At 40.5% G+C, this 20236-nt stretch overlaps 1 protein-coding gene across 1 annotated transcript in view; it reads right to left on the reverse strand.

The window, feature by feature from the left end:
- Nucleotides 1–20193, reverse strand: part of traf4a (tnf receptor-associated factor 4a) — a 38999-nt gene extending 18806 nt beyond the window's left edge. Inside the window, exon 1 of the mRNA XM_044201202.1 lies at nt 19624–20193. Coding sequence (XP_044057137.1) covers nt 19624–19766 — 143 coding nt within the window. The 5' untranslated portion in view covers nt 19767–20193. The remainder of the gene's footprint in view (nt 1–19623) is intronic.
- Between the last annotated feature and the right edge of the window lie 43 nt (nt 20194–20236).

Below are 20236 nucleotides of genomic sequence, written 5' to 3' on the forward strand. Positions count from 1 at the left end.
CACAAGCCATCTGTGAGCGAGTTCACACAGCTATAAAGCGCCCAAAGGTTAACAAATTCTCAGGTTTTTTCCCCCGTAAATGTCAGCTTTGCTGTAGCACCGGCAGCAGATTAAGAGTAATATTACTGTGTACTGTGTGTTGTTTAAGCACTCTGATGGAGTTTATTTATATTTCAACCTGACAACAACCCAAAATCTCTAGGCTTATCCTTCATTTTTTCATAATGGCAAGAGATAATGACAATATGTGGAACAGAAGTTGATTGCTCATTTGTTACATTATACCTGGACAAAATCCCAGATAATCTTTTGGCACAGGATGAATATCTCTTTAAAATATATCTGGCTGCAGGCAAACCCTTACAACAAAAATAAACTGGACTGCAATTGTCGATGAAATATACTGAATACTGTATTAAGACAACAATATGAACATTATGCAAAATACTGGAGAAAATATCTCATATACATGTATATGTGCCTATAAGATGTAACCCATGTCATTGAAAGACCCTGTTCCTGTACAAATATTGTGTTGCCTATGTCAACTCACTCATGTAACTTGAAATATAAAAATAAAGAAAAAAACATACAATAAAACAAACAAACATAGAATTACAGCTAAGAAACTCTATTCAGAGCTGGACATTTCTCATTTTCTGCATTAATAAGAGAAATTACTATCCCAAAATGTGATAAACAGATATGCTAAAACTGTTAATAGAATAACTTCTGATCAACATATTTTGCAGTTAATGGTGTAATAATCCTGTTACCATAATGAATTACATATTGATGATAAGGTTACTTTTATACATAAGGGCTTAGTCAAACATAATTATTACACTTTTTTGTTTTAATGTTATTGGTTTATTATATTATTTCCTGAAACCAGACCTACATTTCCTGGACAGAAATATTAGTTTGTGTGATTATAAAAGTAGCTCTGAGAAGCTGCTGTGCTGAAGTCAGTTTGAATTTGTGAGCAATTAGACGATGACTCATCAGATTGCCAGAGGTGCAGCTTAGAAACACTGTCATGATAGCAAACCGTAAAGGAAAGAGCCACCTGCCAGAGGACAAGCTGGCTACAAAAACAGAGTAAGAGGAGGAGATGGGGGGAGGAAGGAAGGAAGGATGAATAGATGGAGGGAGGGTCAGCGGGAGGAAGAGCAGCCATCTGCAGGCTGAGCGCAAGCCTGCGAGATGCCATAATCCATCCTTAAGTGTGTGAGGAGGAGACACAGCATTTGCAAGTATTCATAATCCCCTCACACTGTCTCCCTCCATCAGTGTGATCAGGCTTTGATATGGAGTCTTTATCAGAGAGAGGAGCGTTATAACATGAAATGCTAAAACAGCTCTTCTTTATTTGTTTCTGTTGACTTTATGAATTTATAGCCCTCATAAACTCAAGCTGTTTTGGACTTCCTCCTAACTCGCACCTATGTTATTATGGATTTAGAGGAATAGTTTGACATTTGGGGAAATACGGTTATTCACTTTCTTGCCAAAAGTTAGATAAGGAGATTAATACCATGCTCATGTCTGCCTGTTAAATATGAAGCTAGCGCCAGGAGCTAGTTAGCTTAACTTAGCATAAAGACTGGAAACAGCTGGTCTGACGGTATTTGAAGGTTTTTGTACGGATTAAACTAACAAGATGTAACATTAGTGAGCTTAGACATGGATTTTGTTACCTTTAAATAGAGCCAGGCTAGCTGTTTCCCCCTGATTCAATCTTTGTGCTAAGCTAAGCTAACCAGCTGCTGGCTGTAACTTCGTATTTGGCAGACAAATATGAAAGTGATATCGATCTTCTCATCCTAACTTTTGACAAGAAAGTGTAATTCCCAAAACTTGCATGTGTGATGTTTTGAGTTTTGCTGAATAGTTCGACATTTAGGAAAATACATTTATTTACTTTCTTGCTGAGAGTTAGATAAGGAGATTGATACCCCTCTGTCTGTCACCTAAATATGAAGCTAGCGCCAGCAGCTTGTTAATTTAACTAAGCACAAAGACTGCTTAATTAGCTAAGCATAAAGACTGGAAACGGGGAAACAACTAGCTTGACAAAATTCGCCTACCAGCATCCCAATGAAATAGTCCTACATATAACTCCCCCCCCAAACGTTTTTTGTTTGTTTTTACAGTTTTTGTACAGATTAAACAAAAAGATATAACGTGTTATTTAGTAAACTTTAGAGGCATTTTGTTACCTTTGGAAAGAGCCAGGCTAGCTGTTTCCAGATTTTGTGCTAAGCTAGGCTAACCAGCTGCTGGCTGTAGCTTCATATTTTCCGTACAAACATGAGAGTGGTATCAGTCCTCTCATCTAACTTTTGGCAAGAAAGAAAATAAACATATTTCCTAAAATGTTTAACTTTTCCTTCATCACCCTGTTGAAAGAACTGCTTGATATGATATGGATTTTAGTCTCAGTTATGCAGTTTCATACCTACACAGATTGTTTTCTACTGCGCTTGGCAGGCAATCAAATAAATAAAACTGCAAATGTAATAGAATGCTGTAGGATCTTTTGTTTTCCTGGTCGATTTCATCCCCCTGATTATACGCTGTATGCACGAGGTACAGGAAAATCAATCCACTTTCATTAACTGCTGCTCTCTGGGTGGGGGGTTGAGAGAGAGAAGTCTGTCCCATCAGTTGTACCGGGAGGTGAGATCACGTATGCACAAGTGCAGTCACCCTCACCCACATAGTACACAGCAAAAAAAAAGAGACCACCATAATGGAGGCATACCCACACGCATGAGGGCCTGCACTGCATACATGAAAGGAAAGGAGGGCTTGAAAGCAGATGCTTTACGTTTGATCTGGTTTGAAGGGCGGTTTGTGGAGGGACAGGGTGGGTGGAGGACTGTGCCCGGAGATCAATGAAAGTCCTGAGCTTTAACATGTCGCATATGTGAGAAGGGCCTACTGGTCTGTGAAAGAGTGCTAAAAGCTGCTGTCAAGGTTGCAGTAGGTGTGAAATACCCCAGTTTCCATTTTATTACCCACTGTCACACATTTGTGAAGATTCAAATGCTGCGAAAGAACAAGAGAGTTATCAGCTGTTATTCATCACCTTAGCCCAAATGGAAGCACTAAATGCTATAAATTTCTGCAGGCACGTGTGAATTTTAGCTGTTTTAATCACAGCTGGCCGGTCTAATTTTAGCTCAGCCTCAGAGGGCAGATTTCTGCTCAAAAGGGCGATCTGCAGCGATGGCGGCTGGCTTCGAGGAGCTACGGTGCTGCCACACTAATCCTGTGGAATGCCTGCATTGGACGGAGAGGCTCTGTGACTGCCAAGGCATTGCCTGGCCTATTAAAAGGAGAGCTGCCTGCCAACTGTATGCATATGGCATTGGAAAAGCAGTACTAGACACAGTCGACTCATTTTTCCTTCAAACAGCATTAATGAATCAGCTATTGGGAGTCACAATCATCAAGAAGCACAGCATGAAATCGCAGCACTAATACAGATTAAGTGTGGAAGCAGCAGTGCGCTTCGTGCTATTGTACAGGCTGCCCAGCAAAATAAATGAAAATGGATGTTCTGCAATAATAAAGTGTGTCATCCAAAAGACAGAAACTTGCTAATGTGCAGGTGTTTAGTTTAAGGTAATTTCTGTTATCCTCAGCTCCAAATTTACACATTTTTTGCCACTGATTTTCATAACCATATCTGCACATGATGTAATTAAAACTTAAAGCAATAGGTGGACATTTTGGGAAACATGCTTATTCGCTCTCTTGCTGAGTTAGATGAAAAGATTGATACCACTGTGTGTCTGCTAAATATGAAGCTACAGCCAGCAACTGTCTAGCTTAATTAGCTTAGCACAAAGACTGGAAACAGGGGGAAAAAAGCTAGCCTGGCTCTGTCTGTAACGAGGCCATGTACCAGCAGCTCTCAAACTCACTAATTAACCACTTCATATCTTGTTTGTTTAATCCGTACAAAAACCTTTCCAGTCTTTATGCTAATTTAAGCTAACTGGCTGCTGGCTGTAACGTTAGCTTCATATTTAGCGGAAAGATATGGAACCGGTACCGATGTTATACTCTCTGCGTTTTCCCAAAATGTCAAACTATTCCTTTAAGTTTCAGGAGGTATTTTATACCTTTTTATAAACTTCTGACTGAGCAAACCTATTGTTGATGGCCAGAATATCTGCCAGATGGTTGACAGGGAGGTTAGGAGGTTAATGCCCTGTAAATCCAGAGATAAGCATATTCTGTATCTTCAAGCATTTTACTTTTAACACACTTTTTCTGACTAGTTGGGATAGTAATAAATGATAAACAGGAGATTCACACAAGATTTAAATGCCAGGAAAGTTTCCAGAGGGGAGGTGCAATCTTGCAGTATGAAACCTCCATCAGTCAAAGACAGGATAGAGCTCTTAGGAGTCGTTCTACTATCCTCCCTCACAGTAATAAAGATTTGGGGAAAAAAAAAATCAATCCTGACACAAATTCCCACAAGGCGTTTGTGTTAAAAAGCCATTAAAATTTAAAAACGGATTTTACATCCAGAGGTTTCATGCTCCTTTAACCAATTAAGACGCTGTGTATGAAGTCATTCCATAGTAGGATAATTCACAAGCCATTCCCTAAATTAAGCTGTGTAGATTTCAGTGTGAATTAAGTGTTAAAGTGCCTTTTTTTGTCAAGACGGTCTTAACTCCTGTGGAAGAATGAAGAGGAATATGCCAATGGCTTGTTAGCTGGTCCTAACGGCTCATTATTCCTGCGTAACAATCTCTTTTTTACTCTCCATGGGGTTTGTTTTATGTGTTTCAAAACTGTGAAGATCTGTTTTACCCAAGCCCAAAGGGCAAGAGGAACAGAACAGAATTTACTCCGCTCCTGGCCACCAGAGGCAGGACATCAATCAAAGGCCACTTAGAGGTAAAGTTTCACGATTTAGCAGCACCTATAGACACATGAGCTCATGGCACCAGAAGAGGAGGGAGGACACGCTGCTGCTTTGCATGAATCGCATTTTATAGCAATTGGTAAGCAGAGTACTTCAGTTCACTCGTTTATGGAGTCTTCTCTTAATGCCAAAGCCAACAGCAGACAAAGAAGTTATTTTTACTGCATGCAGATTTACAGTATACCACGGGGAAAGAGCCTCCGAAAAACGACAGCTCTCATCAGCCTTCAATTAAAAATATTATTTTATTACACAATGACTGTCACTCCTTTGAAAATATGTGGAGCAAAAGTGAGTTATAAACAAGCTGAGAGGGAAAACAACACTATATCTGCAACCAGACTGAAATTTAACAAAAACAGACCACAATAACTTCTTATATCAGGTCCAGGAAGCAAATGACCGATGAGTAGATTATCTCACCTCATTTCTGCAACAGCAGCAGGTGGGCCTTGCAGATAATCCCCACAACTAGTAATATCTTATTGACAACAGATCTTTTAATGAACCTGCACCTGTTCAGCCTGTACACTGGAAAAGTTGTTTATCTTGATGTGCCAAACTCCTAATATTCGCAGAACAGTAGTGGATGGAAATGCGCTTTAATTTCATTTTCTTTTGCTGATTCTCTGGAAATTTGTTTAAAATTTGCATTTCATTTGGATGGAAACTTGACTCGTGTCTGCTCTGTATGTAAGAAAAACGATCATCCACCATTGTTTCTGCCCTTGTTTGGTGCTTTGAACACAAACTCTATCAAACTGTCGGTAACACCAGAAAGAAAAAGCTCTGCAGTCATTAACCAGCTGTCTTTTCTTTCCTGTCCTTCATAGATAAGTACTGCACTCCACACACACAACTCTCGAGCTGACCTGCTATGTGTGTGCGAGATAGCAGGTGTGGGTAAACCATTATCAGCTTTGCTGTGTGAGGGAGTTATTTTAGTCCGATCCCACAAGAACACCTTTGAAAAAATGTGCAATGCCCTCAGTGACACATCCATTAATTAGCTAGAGGTGGAGGAGTCCAATCCTACAGAATAATTAAGAGTACAAATGGAAAGCAGTTTTTATGTGTCGACAAAATGACACAACCTCACTGATTGATTGTTTCAAATGTTGTGAAACTGATGCACACATTACTTTCTGCATCACTTGAACTCTGCCAGACAGCGTTTGAGGTCATGGTAAACTGAAGACGGTACAGAACGGAGCTAGGATAATGATTTGGATCTTCCCTTGTCAAAGTCTGTGACCTGCCTCGCTGTGATTCACCGTCGAATCCAGGAAGCACAGCCATGAGTCTGATGTGTTATGAGTCACTTGTGTTCCTCTCAGGCAGAAAAACTGCAAACTTTTTTCCTCTCAGCCTCGCCTTAACTTTCTTCCTAGATGCTGCTTACCTTCAAAAAGTAGTCAAATTGATGCCTCACTTTCCTCTCAGATATCCAAAAAGAAAACAGCGTTACATAAAGTGAATTTATGCTTTCTGCTCATTTGCATTTCCATTGAACTGCAAGCGGAAAAGCTCCTTTTCCTGATTTGTCAGTCTGTGAGTTGTGCACATCACTGGCAGTGACAATTTTAGGTCCTGTGCTTTTGTGTCCATGGTAACTGGGAGGGAAGGTGAGGGCTTTAGAGGTGTGTGTTTGCATGTGTGTGTGTGTGTGTGTGTGTGTGTGTGTGAGGGAGTAGTTGGCAGACAGTGAGCACACACAGACACATGCACTAATTCACAAAAAATAAACAATCAGTGCTCGCTGCTCCTATTATCAGCTGCTATAATCACATCTCAGACATGTTCTGGCTGCTGTTTTCCCTTATCAATCTGAATCTGTGAAGAGTACATGTAGATAAAGTCCAAAACAGTACAGAAAAGCGCCCCTGGCCTGTACATGCCCTCCTATGACTGACTGTGAGCCAGCTCCGAGCTGCGCCTACCGCAGTTGTCCACTTCTCTGCTTCGTGGATGCAATTTCTTTGTTCAGCGAGGCGAGGTGCTGACGTCAAATCGCCTCCTTTGTTTCAAAACGCCTCAGCTGCATTGTTCGTCTAGCATGAATTCTTCAACCTGCCCCTGTTGCTGGGAGCAACAATGAGATAAATGACAAGATTTTTTCAATCAGCGCATAAAAGAGCAGCGGAGCAGCAAAGAAGAAAATAAAAAGAGGAATTAGCAACAAATAGAGATGTCACCCATTCTTTGTAATAATAAATCACTTGAGCAAAGAGGAGCATTGTATTTGCAAATGCAATTTCTAGATTTTTTGTCAGCTGAATTATCTGCAATGCTTTAGCCACAGTTGTTTCTTTCTTTACAGTTACATTCTCCTACAAGTTGGTTAAATAAGCAGAGGTGTTCCTGAAGGGCTGAGATTGACCAGATGTTTATGTACTTTATTGTTTTTTGATTGATATTGTCTGCTTTTCTTTGTCTTCTATAAAAGTAATCTCAATTTCTTTTGGTTTTGCGCCTTTGGTCCAACAAAACAAGCAATTTGAAGATGTCAATTTGGATTGGGCATTTATTAACACTTTTTTTCTGACATTTTCAGAACACAAGCGCTCCTTCATCCTGAATGGTCCATCTGGACGTGCACCTGACAGAGTGACTTCCTGCACGGCCCTTTCATGGGATCAATAGTTGGCTTATGCAGAGGGAGGAGGAAGGGGGTTCAGAGCATTAGCGCTGTGTTGACATATGTGAAAATGAGCTGCGAGCGAGAGCCTGAGATGCAACACAAGGGAGTTAGTGTACTTGACAGAGTCATTGAGCTGTTTGGTTAAAGGACCACCACAGTAAACAGACCAGCTGATGAGAGGAAGATGGAAGGGTCTTGGCAGGAAGGAAGCCCTCATAGCTGGAAAAAAAGGGCGGAAAGGCTGAGGGGCAACTGGGCAATGACCTAAACATTGATGGGGCCCCTGTGGATAAATGACTATAATTCAGAGTGTGTTCGCTTCAAGTGAAGGGCTTAACTGCTCTGCCGACACCTGTTCAGCTCTACAGAGGAGCCTTTCACTGAGGACAGGTGCCTCGGCAGCGAGCCGCCCACTTCCCTTCGCTCTCTGCTCCGCTCCCAGCTACTATCCTTTCAGACCTCAGACACAGATTCCTCAGATGCCTGCCTGTCAGCTCATAACCACTGCAGCGGTCACTCAGCTGCCTGCTACTATAAAGACAACTCCCCAGTACAACCGAGGCCTCTGCCAGAGCATCACAGGAGCATCTCACATTAAGTGGACATGGGTGATAAAGTGGACATACTGCAGGATCAGTGTGTTTATAATAAATTGGTATATGCTGCATTGTGCATTTACAAAACATACAAAGTTGTATTAAAGCACTTTTCTCACTCTATGCTAGATGGCAGACAAGTTCCCTAAAAGTATGTGTAAGCTTCACTTCCTATATGAAACACGAGATTACATCCGTTACAATCATCAGTTTGACTCAAATTCAAGAGAAATGAATTTAAGAACTTCGTCAGTCATTTCCTGACTTAATTTTCTAATTGGGAAATTGCAGTGGGAGTGATACTTGTGGGAAGGGCTGCAACTAACAATTATTTTCATTATTCTATTAATTGAGTTAATTGGCCAATTATTATCTAGATTAACCAGTTAATAATTTGATCAATAAAATGTCAGAAATCTGTAAAAAAAAAAAAAAAAAAAAAAGCCTGTTACAATTTCCTAAAGCCCAAGGTGACATCTTCAAATAACTTGTTTTGTCCCGACCAAACAGTCCAAAAGCCAAAGATATACAAATGACAATCACATAAGACAAAGAAAAGCAAGAAAACCTCATAATTCAGAAACTGAGACTAGGGAATATTTGGTATATTTGCTTAAAAAAATGACAAACATTTCACTAATTATCAAAATAGTTGCCAATTAATTTTCTGTTAATCAACTAATCGGCCCTAATTGTGGGCTCGATGATGTCTGACTCTGCCTTCAGAGTTCATTTATCACCCTGTTTTGGAAATTCAGTTATGCACAAATGTTTGATGCAAATCAGACGAAAACAAAAAGCATCCTGCTGGAATAATTTCTGTGGGAGTTTGAACATGTGTGTGTTGTTATATGCTTATGCACACCGGGTCTGGTTCAGTGACCTGTGCACAAGACAAACAGAATGGGGGGGGGGGGGGTAGAGCGCAGATGAAGCCAGACTGAGCACTGAAATGGTTTTGAACTGAAAACCTTAAAAAATCTGCTGTTTAACGCCCCAACTACAAACCTTCATTTCAAATTTCTGGCTCGCACGTTTTGTGGTGCAACACTGGGAACAAGCAGAGAGAGCATGTATGATAAACATACCTTTATCTAAGCTGTTTCACATAGCATGCATACCCGGGCATGTGTAAGCACTAGCCATGCTTTTCAGATCTGGGCCAACTGGCCGCAGTCCAGCAGCAGCAGGGCTGGGTTTGGCGGCTTGGTCCCAGCATGCTCGCTGTGTGAGAGGCAAGGTGCTTCGCTGCATAGCTGGAATGTTTTCCGTCTTTGTTTGGCCCAAAAGGCTGGGAGACTCATTTTAAAGGATTTCTTATAGAGGAGGGCAAGTTGAGGCATGTCTATAACTGGCTCTTATAGGGCGGCTGCATAAACACTGCTGCTGCTGCTCCACTCATCATCTGAGCTGTCATTGAGTAGTCATTTGATTTAGGGATATTAATATAAATCAAATTAATACATACTCACATCTTTAAAGAAGAATTCCAGTTTACTACAACTTTGGCCATCAGTATTGTATACTCCCCAAGTAAATTGCTGTTATCTGGGAAAACAGACGTTTGGTGGGGCTAAGAAACACGAGCTGTCAAACAATCAAACAGGTGTTAAGCAAATCCCCTGGACAATTAATTTGGAAGAGAAAACGAAGAGTGGTTAAATTATTACCCAAACTGTAAAATTGCCTGTTTTGTCTGATCAACAGTCCAAAATCTATGAGGACTAAAAAAAAAAAAAAAAGCAAATATTCACATTTAAGAAGTCAGAGACAGTGAAGTTTTGGCACTTTTGCTCATTAAAAGATGACTTAAACCGAGACTATGTGACTTTTGAGAGAAGAAATAACACATTCTTCCTCTTACAAATGAAAAGTTGAATTTATAAGCAATAAAATGCAATTTCGCTCAATTCAAAACACTCCGCAGTTTTGTAGATGCAACTTTACTTGGTCTGGTATGACCAGTAACTAATAGTGGTTAATAATAGTTAATATTAGCAAACAATACTGCTGAATTAACGGACGTTAGTGAGTCATTTTGGTGATGTGTTAACTCTTCTCTTGTGCTACTGTCACAATAAATTTACCATTATTAACACAAACTGTCAACTGTGGCCACATTGCGTGCTGTTCAGCAAAAGTTACATAGTATTGCTTTAAATAACTGATCAAATATCTAAACTGTTTATTTGATTACAACCTGTCTCATCATCTGACCTCTTGTGTTTCTTGATGTAGCCTTGTTCCCAGGTCTCAGCAACTAACTTGGTGAGTATACTATAATGTCGTAAAAAGTCAAAAATAATACCCAAGTTGTAACCATGAATTGCCTTTAAGTAAACCACCTTTAACGTGTAAATCAAGTCTCAAATCCTCATCCTGAAGCCAAGTTTAAGCTACTTAACAAATGTGAATGTTGTTTGCTAAATTCCACAATTTTCCATTTTGACAGAAAACAACAAAAGCCCAAAGACACAATATTTCATTCACAGACTGATCTACTCAACAGCAACCAAACCACTTGTGATGATGAGTTCAGCTTTTCATTTGACATTACGTCAAACAGTAATTGCAGTAATTTGAAGTTGTTCCCTGCAAGTAATTCAGGTGTGTGGAAGTCGAATCACGGCTTTAAGGCTTTTTCTAGACCACAAATTGCCTTCGTTCTCGACCACATAGCAGTGAAAAGACAGTGTGTGTGGTCAGTGATTTGGACAAACAGTCATGGTTCATGTAGAAGTCAACTAGAGTTCTTTACTCTAGAGTTTAGGATGTATTCCTGTCTAAAGCTGCAGCTGGCTGAACTCTCAAGGCTGTTTTGCTTGTGAATCAAAAATCAAGTCTTTCAGAAATGATAAATTATGCTTGAATTGTCACTAATAAACTCCCTCGCAGCAGACAGATGATGTGACGCATGGAGAGCTGCCTCGTCACAACAAGAGGCTACAACATATCGATGAGAAAATCCACTGAAGAACTTACCATCTTCTGAGAGTTTCATCCTGACACAAGTGCCCGCTCTCGTTTCTTTACATTCACGCTGCAAACAGCTGTCACAACACTGAGTCTCATAATATCATGTTCTCTGTGTTGGGGGACCTCTGCAGCTGTGTGAAATGGTCATGGCACTTTCATTCAGCGATGTCATCATCACAGCTGCATCTCTAAAGCCTCTCAGCTTCCTCCCAGGAGATTCAATTTGCTTATCCTGAAACAAGGCAGCTAACATCTATCTGTCTGTCCGTTTCTGTGGTGACGGAGCTCTATGGAGAACAAACGCTTCAGAGCTAATTCACAAATGACAAGAGTACGGGTGTTAAGTTAAGCAAGTTTCCTCTGCATAGGTCTTTTTGTCCATCAAAGCCACAACTGGTTATTTGATAAAAAAGAAGCAATGTTGTTTGTTTTCTTTACTTCCAATCACAGTGGGAAATTGGACTTTTAGTTTACAGGCGAATCGAGGTGTGTAAATGAAAGTCACATGGGCTCACATGTCATCTGTCACGGTGTTTTTCAGAGAAACTGAATTATTTGACTGTCTGTAATAATCTACCTTCTCTGGTGTTTATACAAAGTGAGAGTTCACTCATTTTTAAACTGCAGTTTGAGTTAATTGTTTCATGCTTGCCTTTCTAAACATGGGAATGTCAACATCCATTTCCTTACACCCATAAAACACTGTGATTTAGGGTCGTTTCCTGTTGTTTTTGGATTACATTCTCAGGCTTTAATTTTCAGCTTCGTGCAGTTACTTTAATGTGCACCGAAGTTCAAGTGTCATTGTTCATACTAGAGTTGACACAAAATTCAGCAACTTTTTAGACAAGTGATTAATCGTTTCAGTCATTTTTTTAAAGCAAAAATATCAAATATTCACTGGTTCTTGTCTCTTAAAAATGTAAGAATTCGCTGATTTTCTCTGTTTTATATAATTGTAAAGTGAATATGGGTTTTAGACAAGCTAATTGAATATGTCACCTTTGTCTTGTTTTCTGACATCTTATCAACAAAATGTTAATCGATTCATTAAGAAAATACTGTAATTGGCAGATTAATCAGTAATAAAATAACTGTCATCTGCAGCCATAGGTCACAATGCCTAAACTGAACCAAACTCCATGAGTCAAAGTCCACATTGTGAATAAACCGCTTCAGACAGGCTCGTGTGAACGTGGCTTCACGGCAGGATCTCTATTTCTAACTCTACTTCTAATTCTGAGAGTGATCTATTTGAAGCGGCAGGAAGTAAACATCCATGTTAAACTTTAAAGATCAGTGGATTCTCATGCAGTCACTAGTTTCAAAGTCCATAAGTGTGATGATGTCTAAAGTTCAGGAACATTCAGTAATCCTGCTAGAATAAGAGAAAAGAGTGTGCTGCACAACTTCACAGCTGGTGTTTGTTTCTGGACTTTACAGCTATGGCACATCATGGAAGTGTAGGTACATTTAGGCAGAGTATAGAGTTCTGACTGTTCTTTTCGCCGACAAATGCTGCTGTATCTCGCAGCACTTCGTTTTCCTCTGCACGTGTCTCTCTTCTCCGAGTGAGCGGCTCCTTCTATGCATTGATGTGTTAAACTTTACTGGGCTGTTTCCAGCTCCATCACCCCAAATACATCAGCTGACAGCCGCCTCAGTGCACAGCTCTAAGAGGCCTTCACAGACCCCAAAGTGCAGAGCGGAGGCCTGAGGGCTTTCACTCAGCTAAACACAACATCCCTCTGTGTGCTGCTCACTAACCCCGTTGTCGTCAGAGAAGGATGGGACAGCAGAGTCCCCCCGAACTCTCCGGATCTGGACCCAGGATGCCTGCGCAGCCTTCGGACACCTGCGGGGGACTGTGAATGTCTCTGTGATGGGAGTGAGGGACGGGGATGGTAATGAACACAGTCATTCATCAGCCATCCATGGCATTGCTCCCATTCAGATACAGATACCCACTGAGACACAAAGCCCCAGCTGCCTCAAGTGGCAGACTTACACACAACATTGAAGACCAATGCAACACAGCTCCATTTAGCCCTTTAAGAAACGCCCTGTCACAGAGGCCTAAGTGTCTCTCTATACATCCCTCTGCACGTCTGTACGCACAATGGACAGAAGTGGATTCATCATGTGTTTAGAGGATACAAATAACTTAGATTACCACATGGTGACAGCAAAACGTATTTCAGATCTGGCGTTTGATTTTAAATCACTTTCTACAGCTTTATAGTCAGTTATCAGACATAAATCAAAACAACTTTTGGGTTGCAAGGTTGTGAAAGATACCTCTGGCAGCTGTTGATCCTCCGACAGGACCATCTTTTCAGCTCTGTAAAGGAATCGCTTAGACATTTTGGGAAATACACTTATTTGCTTTATTGCAGAGTTAGATAAGAAGACTGATACCACTCTCATGTCTGTACAGTAATATGAAGCTACAGCCAGCAACTGGTTAGCTTAGCTTAGCATAAAGACTGGAAACAGAGGGAAACAGCTGCTGGCCTGGCTCTGTCCAAAGGTAACAAAGTCCACCTACCAGCACCTCTAAAGCTCACTATAGGGTTAATGTGCCTGATTATTTAGAACAGTGACTTAAAACAAATTGTCGTTTTTACACTTTGGTTTTTGTACTTGTGTTAATCAGTGAACTTTAGATGTGCTGTTAGGTTGATTTTTTTTCCTTTGAACAGAGCCAGGCTAGCTGTTTCCCTGTTTTCAGTCTTTATGCTAAGCTATGCTAAGCGGCTGCTGGTGCCGGTGTAGCTTCATATTTACTGTACAGACATGAGAGTGGTATCCGTCATCTTATCTAACTATACCAACTTATTAACATGTGTAACTGCAGACTTTATGCCCTAACACGTATTTATTAACAGATTACCAACATTTAACTACATTATCACCAAAAATGTCTCACAACTATTTTGATAAAAGATTAATCATTTAAGTTGTTTATGTTGCAACAATACTTGATCCCAGCTTTTGCATTTGATAAACTCTTCATAAGAGGTGACTTATCAGAAAGTTTATCTCTACCCACACATTCAAATGAGACAGACAGCTGCTGGTGGAAGAAGAGTAAAAGAGGGAAGAGGCGTTCGGCTATAATGCTTATAATGCTGGTGATTGCGCATCAGGGCATTCAGACTATAAACGTGTGGGAGAGCACAGCAGAAAAAGTGAGTATCACCTACATCAATGAGGAGAGAAAAAACTGCACTACACACAGAGGATGTGTCAAAGTTAAAATGAATCACGGCCCATTCCAAAAAACACTCCCCTGGCTTTTGGACAGTGAATAATCGAGCAGTGAAAAATTCTCATATTAGCCCACTTTGGAGTTCCTCGTGACTCTGGGTAAGTCAGCAGTTGCAGCACTACACGACTGCGTGGAGGCCTGTAGGAAGAAGCTCCCGAGCCGAACAAACCAATTACACCCCTGTCAAGGCCGTGGCACAGCACTGCATTATCCCCACAAAGACACCACTGTCACATTGCATGGCATTACTCTGGCTCAGTAGACCCAGGACTGATGAGCCATGAGACCTGGCATGTGTGGCACGGCCATAAGCCCTACCATTAAGTGTTGATTCTTCTTTATTAGGAAGGCAGTATTGCTAAAACAAAGGCCTGCCCCGGTCAGCATGCACTCAATTGCTGAAGCATGTGACTCATGTTTGATTGCAGTGAGTGTTAAGGCTGCAGGGCTGGGCTGCTTTTACCCCATGACTCTCCCTCGGAGCTGGGGCAGCCTCCAGGACTGCTGTAGAGTATATACACATTCCTCCCAGGGCGGAAACACAGCCCATTAGCATTACATGCTAATACGCCTGTGGACACAGAGGAGGCACACTCCAGCTCTTTTCAGTGCTGAGACATGGTAAAGTAAGAACAATTCATGTGTTTCCTCGAGTGCCTCTCAGGGAAGTTTATTTTGACATCCTTTGAAGTGAAAATACAAGATTAACCCTTTTTGAAGTAACTCAGTGTGTCTGAGAATTGGAACACTATCATTTATAAGCAGTATATAAACATTTAACAAGTCTTTGTTGACAAATACATTAAAAAAGACTAGTATCTGCTTTAAACTACATTATAGCGTGATATAAACCATTTATTAGTTGTTAGTATCCTGCTTATATATGCTAAATTGGGGGAGTTGAAGTACAGTGTTTCCGCTATGGTAAATACGGTTTGATTTAGTGAGGATTGTTTCTTGAGAAAGATGATTAACACTAAAGCAGTGCACTGCAGTAGCATTCTTGGGTGGCTTGTTGCAACACAGCAGCGGGCTCTGGAGATGTCAGTGTGACAGTGGGCAGACTCGACTGGCGAGCCCGGACTGGATGTTACACATCCTTCAATAATTGCAAGAAAAGGATCAACCTAGTTGCACAACTGGCGAAGCATTAGCTAAGTACTGTCTGTCAGCCTCAATAAACTTGACTTGAACTCTCCTCACAAAAGATGCAGACGCTCGATGAAAGTGGCCTCAACTGGCACACTTTGTTAATTAAAGAGATGAATATGCAGCCGGTCGCCTCGGCTGTGGATTTGTTTAGAGTTAGTGAGAGGAAGAGCTGCTGAAATATCATCTGCTGTTGATGTAAATGTTTATTTAGGCTTTATTCTACCTGAGAAGTGACAGGAACTCTTATTTAAAGCAGCAGTGTGATTGTTTACACCGAGATGCAAAAACATTTTGATTATCTGAAAAATCAGAATGATTGAAACAACTTGTTTATACTATCTGATGTAAAATCTGATAAGATAATTAGATACCACTTTTTAATAAGGCACCCTTTGTAAAGGTTTGTTGTAACTAATTGCCTTATAATGGTTAGTAAATCATTTATTTATGCTTTATAGAAAAGTTATAAGCCATTATAAGAACAACTTTCTGGTTGCCATGTTGTGAGAAATGTCTTTAGCTGGTGTTTTTCCTTTCCACTTGGTAACAATGCAGTTATTGTGTGTGTATGTTATAACATATTGTTCAGTGCTCATGTCAGTGCTAATAAGTCATTGATAAAGACTTTTAATCATTAGGTCTGCTATTTTAAGTGTTAATAAGACATAAATAAAGAGTTTTAATAATCAAATATATAGTTGTAAGTGTTGATAAGTTGTAAATAAGTGGATTTTGGTCCAGATTTTTCTAGAAATATGTGGTCAAACGATCTCAAAGGGAGTTTTACACATACTGGCAACTCAAATGTTGTTCTTATTGATGATTTATAACTCATCTATAGCATAAGTAAGTAAGCATTAGTAAATTATTTATTAACCATTAATAAAGCCATTAGTTATAATGTCTTTATGAAGGGTGCCTTATTAGCAAGTGGTACTTATATAAGTGGTCGTTATTAGAAAGAGGTATTTTTGCATGATTTATTTATTGTGCACTCATTGTATAAAAGGTGCGCAGATCTCACAGATATTGCTCCACAGCTTTAGGCTGTGCAGGTCAGACAGGGAGGAATCATATACATATCTACACTCGCACCCCGACCACACAGAAACAGTTACTCAACAAAAACTTTTAGAAATTGGGAAACTTTTGATGAATTCAGTCAGTCTGTGGGAGTAAAAAAAAAAAAAGAGCGTAAACTGGAGGACGAAGGCGGAGGCGGGCAGGATGAGGCAGACAAAGCGTTGGGCCAAACTCATTGATCAGCAGCGAACGCTGTTCCTCCCTCACTCTCTTTGTTCATCTAAGTTTCTGCTTTTCAACCAGATGCTGTTTTGTGAGCCAGAGGAGGTTTCCTAATGACTCAAGGTGCAAACTAGGAACTCACGACAGAGTTGCTAATGTATTCAGAGCATGGATTCACATCTCCACCTCTCTCCTGTCAACTAGTAGACTGTGTTTCTGACATAAGAAGGTTAAGAAAAGTTGATATAAAGACAATATTTTACGATTAGATTAGATAGTCCTCTTTTCTGATAGCAAGTGTCGTTTTCAAAGAGGTTTTATTTGCTTGTGAGTTTCCCTCAGGGTGTCTTCAAGTTTCATCAAGTAAAACTGAAGACATTTTAAGATCTTTTTCAGTGCTGGTTGCAGTTAAATAACTGCTAAAACTACAGAGCAGTCAGATTGAATTGATTTCTCACTAGAAATACAGCACGCTAAGAAACAACAGCGTTTTATGGGCTGTAAAACTGACTTTAACAATTCAAATGCTATATTTAACTATATTTGAGAGGTTTAAGGCTTTAACTTCTCCACAGAGAGTGACTCAAACAAAAATGAGCAAACAGCAAGTTTCTGTTTTGTCTTTCTCTCTTTATCTTTCATTACTGAAGCTCTAGGTTGATTCACGTCAACATCCGTGTTCATCTGCAGCACAAGGGCCACTCTTCTGTATCAGCTAGATATGACCGGATAAAGTCCACAGGATAAATACTAGTAATTAAATAGGCTTTTGACACAAAGTAAGCAAACTTAAACATCAGAATTAAACACCTAAGGCTGCAATTGACAGTTATTTTCTAGATTATTCGATTAACTGTTCAGTCTATAAAATGTCAGAAGATAGTGAGACAATGTTCATAACAGTTTCTCAAAGTCCAACGTGACGTCTTCAGATGTCTTGTTTTGGTCGACAAACAGTCCAAAGACCAAAGATATTCAGTTTACAATCATATGAAACAGAAACAAGGCAGGAAACCTTCATATTTGAAAGGCTGAAAACAGCTATTTTTGGGGGCATTTTTGCTTTAAAAATGACTTAAACAATTTGTTGATTATAAAAATAGTTGCAGATAATTTTTCTGACGATTGACCTATTGATTAATCAACTAATCGTTGCAGCTCTATAAACAACCATTTCAATTTTGATCACCTGTCCACCCGAATATTTCAGGGTTTTCTTGAGCCATTTCATGGAAAATTAACTCCCTTCAATCACCATAGTTTGTACAAGAGCTGAAACAATTAGTCAATTAATCGATCAAGGGAAAATGTATCTGCAACTATTTTGATTGACAAGTAACTGTTTGCTTAATTCACTGACATTCTCTGGTTCCAGCTTCTCCAATGTGAGAATTTGCTGTTTTATAGGATTGTAAACTGAATAGTTTTAGGTTCTGAGCTGCTGGTTGAACAGCAAGACGTCACCTTGGGCACATTTTTTGTTATTTTCTGACATTTTCTAGACGAAATATCTAATCAATTAAATCGAGAAAATAATGGGCAGGAAAATCAATAATAATAATCATGAGCTGCAGCCCTAGTTTGTGCTGTACAAAATAAAACAGGACTCATTTTCCACTTCACCCAAATCTGCCAGAAGAAGAAAACTTCTCCACTGTGCAACTAAAGATCTTTGGCTTCTAGATAAACGAAACAAATTATACATGTCCATATACAGAATATCAACATCCTCAAAGACTGAGCAGAGCTCTTCTTCACATGGAGAACTGTGTGATTGACTCCTCATAAACACCACATGCAGAGGGATAAATCAACAGCCACTCTGTCTCCATCTAATACAAGTTTACTTAATGACAAGGTGACACTTATCAGCCTGGCAAAGAAGTTCATGATTTGCAGGTAAGTTGTTGTTGGTATTAAAACTGAGATTCAGCACCTCACATGATTTTCCTTTCAGTGTGTGATAATTAGTGACTGTTTTAAGACAGTGCAGTCTACCTAAAGATAAAACAAAGACTTTCTGTCTACAAGTCTTAACACAGACTTCAATGTTCAGCAGATTAGGAGGGGGGGGGGGCAAACTACCCAACACATGCGCGCACACACACACACATACATCGTCAACCGGAGACCCATGCAGACTCAGCCACCCCGGGGCAACAACTCAGACAGGCTGGGGATGCAGGGGCCCTCTGCAGGATACAAACACCACAACATGACAGATATCAACACGAAATCACTTTACCCTAAACAGTAAATTAGTTTAAAAAGACAAAATCTGCAAAAGCACAAACTAACTAATAATTTGCATCATTGCAAGCCTCTTTTGTCGTTTTTTTAACACATGGATGATGTAGCCACAACAAAAACCATGAGCTTTGTCAGAACAATGACAGCAGCCTCTACCTGTCCTATATAATACCTCCATGACATGATCCAACAAAAAGGATCCTCAGTCATGTTTTCATGTTGACACAGTGGCTCATTAATGCATTACATTTTTGCATATGTGGAGAGGAGAAACACACCTGCAACTAAAAGGAGGGGAGTTCAATCCAGGCGCTGTTTACCAGGCCCCTTGTGCTGTCTTAGTCATTGTGAAGCTGCATAAAAGACTCGAATTAATGTAAAACCCTGCTGAGGAAAGGTGAGGAGGACACACCTACACATCCTTTATTTACTGTTGCTCGACCGAAACTAGTCAAGGCTGTACGGTCGTCTCCAGTATCGCCTGCAGAGAGGACCTTTCTCTCTGTTTCTCCTCTGAACACACAAACACACACCGTACCTGAGGAATTCTTGCAGACAGGTGTCACAAAACCGATGTCCACAGGTAGACACTTGGACCGGCTCCCGCATCGCCTTGCTGCAGAGCGGACACTGGAACCGTCTCTTTGGCTTTTCCAGAAACTTGTAATCAAACCCGGGCATCGCTACAGGTTCCGTCGATATTTCTCGGCCTTCAGCTGCAGGTTAAAGGTATAAATGTCCTCTTTGATCCTCCGTTAACCCCTGAAAACGGGGATATTTAAGCTGCACTGCCGTTTAAGCGGATGAGGGGTTCATTTCACGTCCCTTCCTTCCGCCACCGACTAATCGGGCTTCAAGGAGGCGAGTCCTCCTCAGCTTTTTCCTCCCGCAGCCCGGCGACTGATGGCAACAAAAGAGCAAGACTGCACCGTCCAGGAAAAGGCTGCAGAGACGATCACAGATGCGACCTCTGTGTGCAGGTTTACAGCTCAGGGTTAATGTGGCCGTGCGTGGCCCTGTCTCCTCTCTCTCCTCAGTGGATGCAGCACTGACACACTGAGCACAATGCATAACCCCTCCGTCTGTTTAGGTGCACCTAGTCCCGCCTCCTCCTTCATGCAGGAGGAGTCAAGAAGCCGAAACACTCCGTT

The sequence above is a fragment of the Siniperca chuatsi genome, linkage group LG7 (assembly GCF_020085105.1).
Source record: "Siniperca chuatsi isolate FFG_IHB_CAS linkage group LG7, ASM2008510v1, whole genome shotgun sequence".
NCBI lineage: Eukaryota > Metazoa > Chordata > Actinopteri > Centrarchiformes > Sinipercidae > Siniperca > Siniperca chuatsi.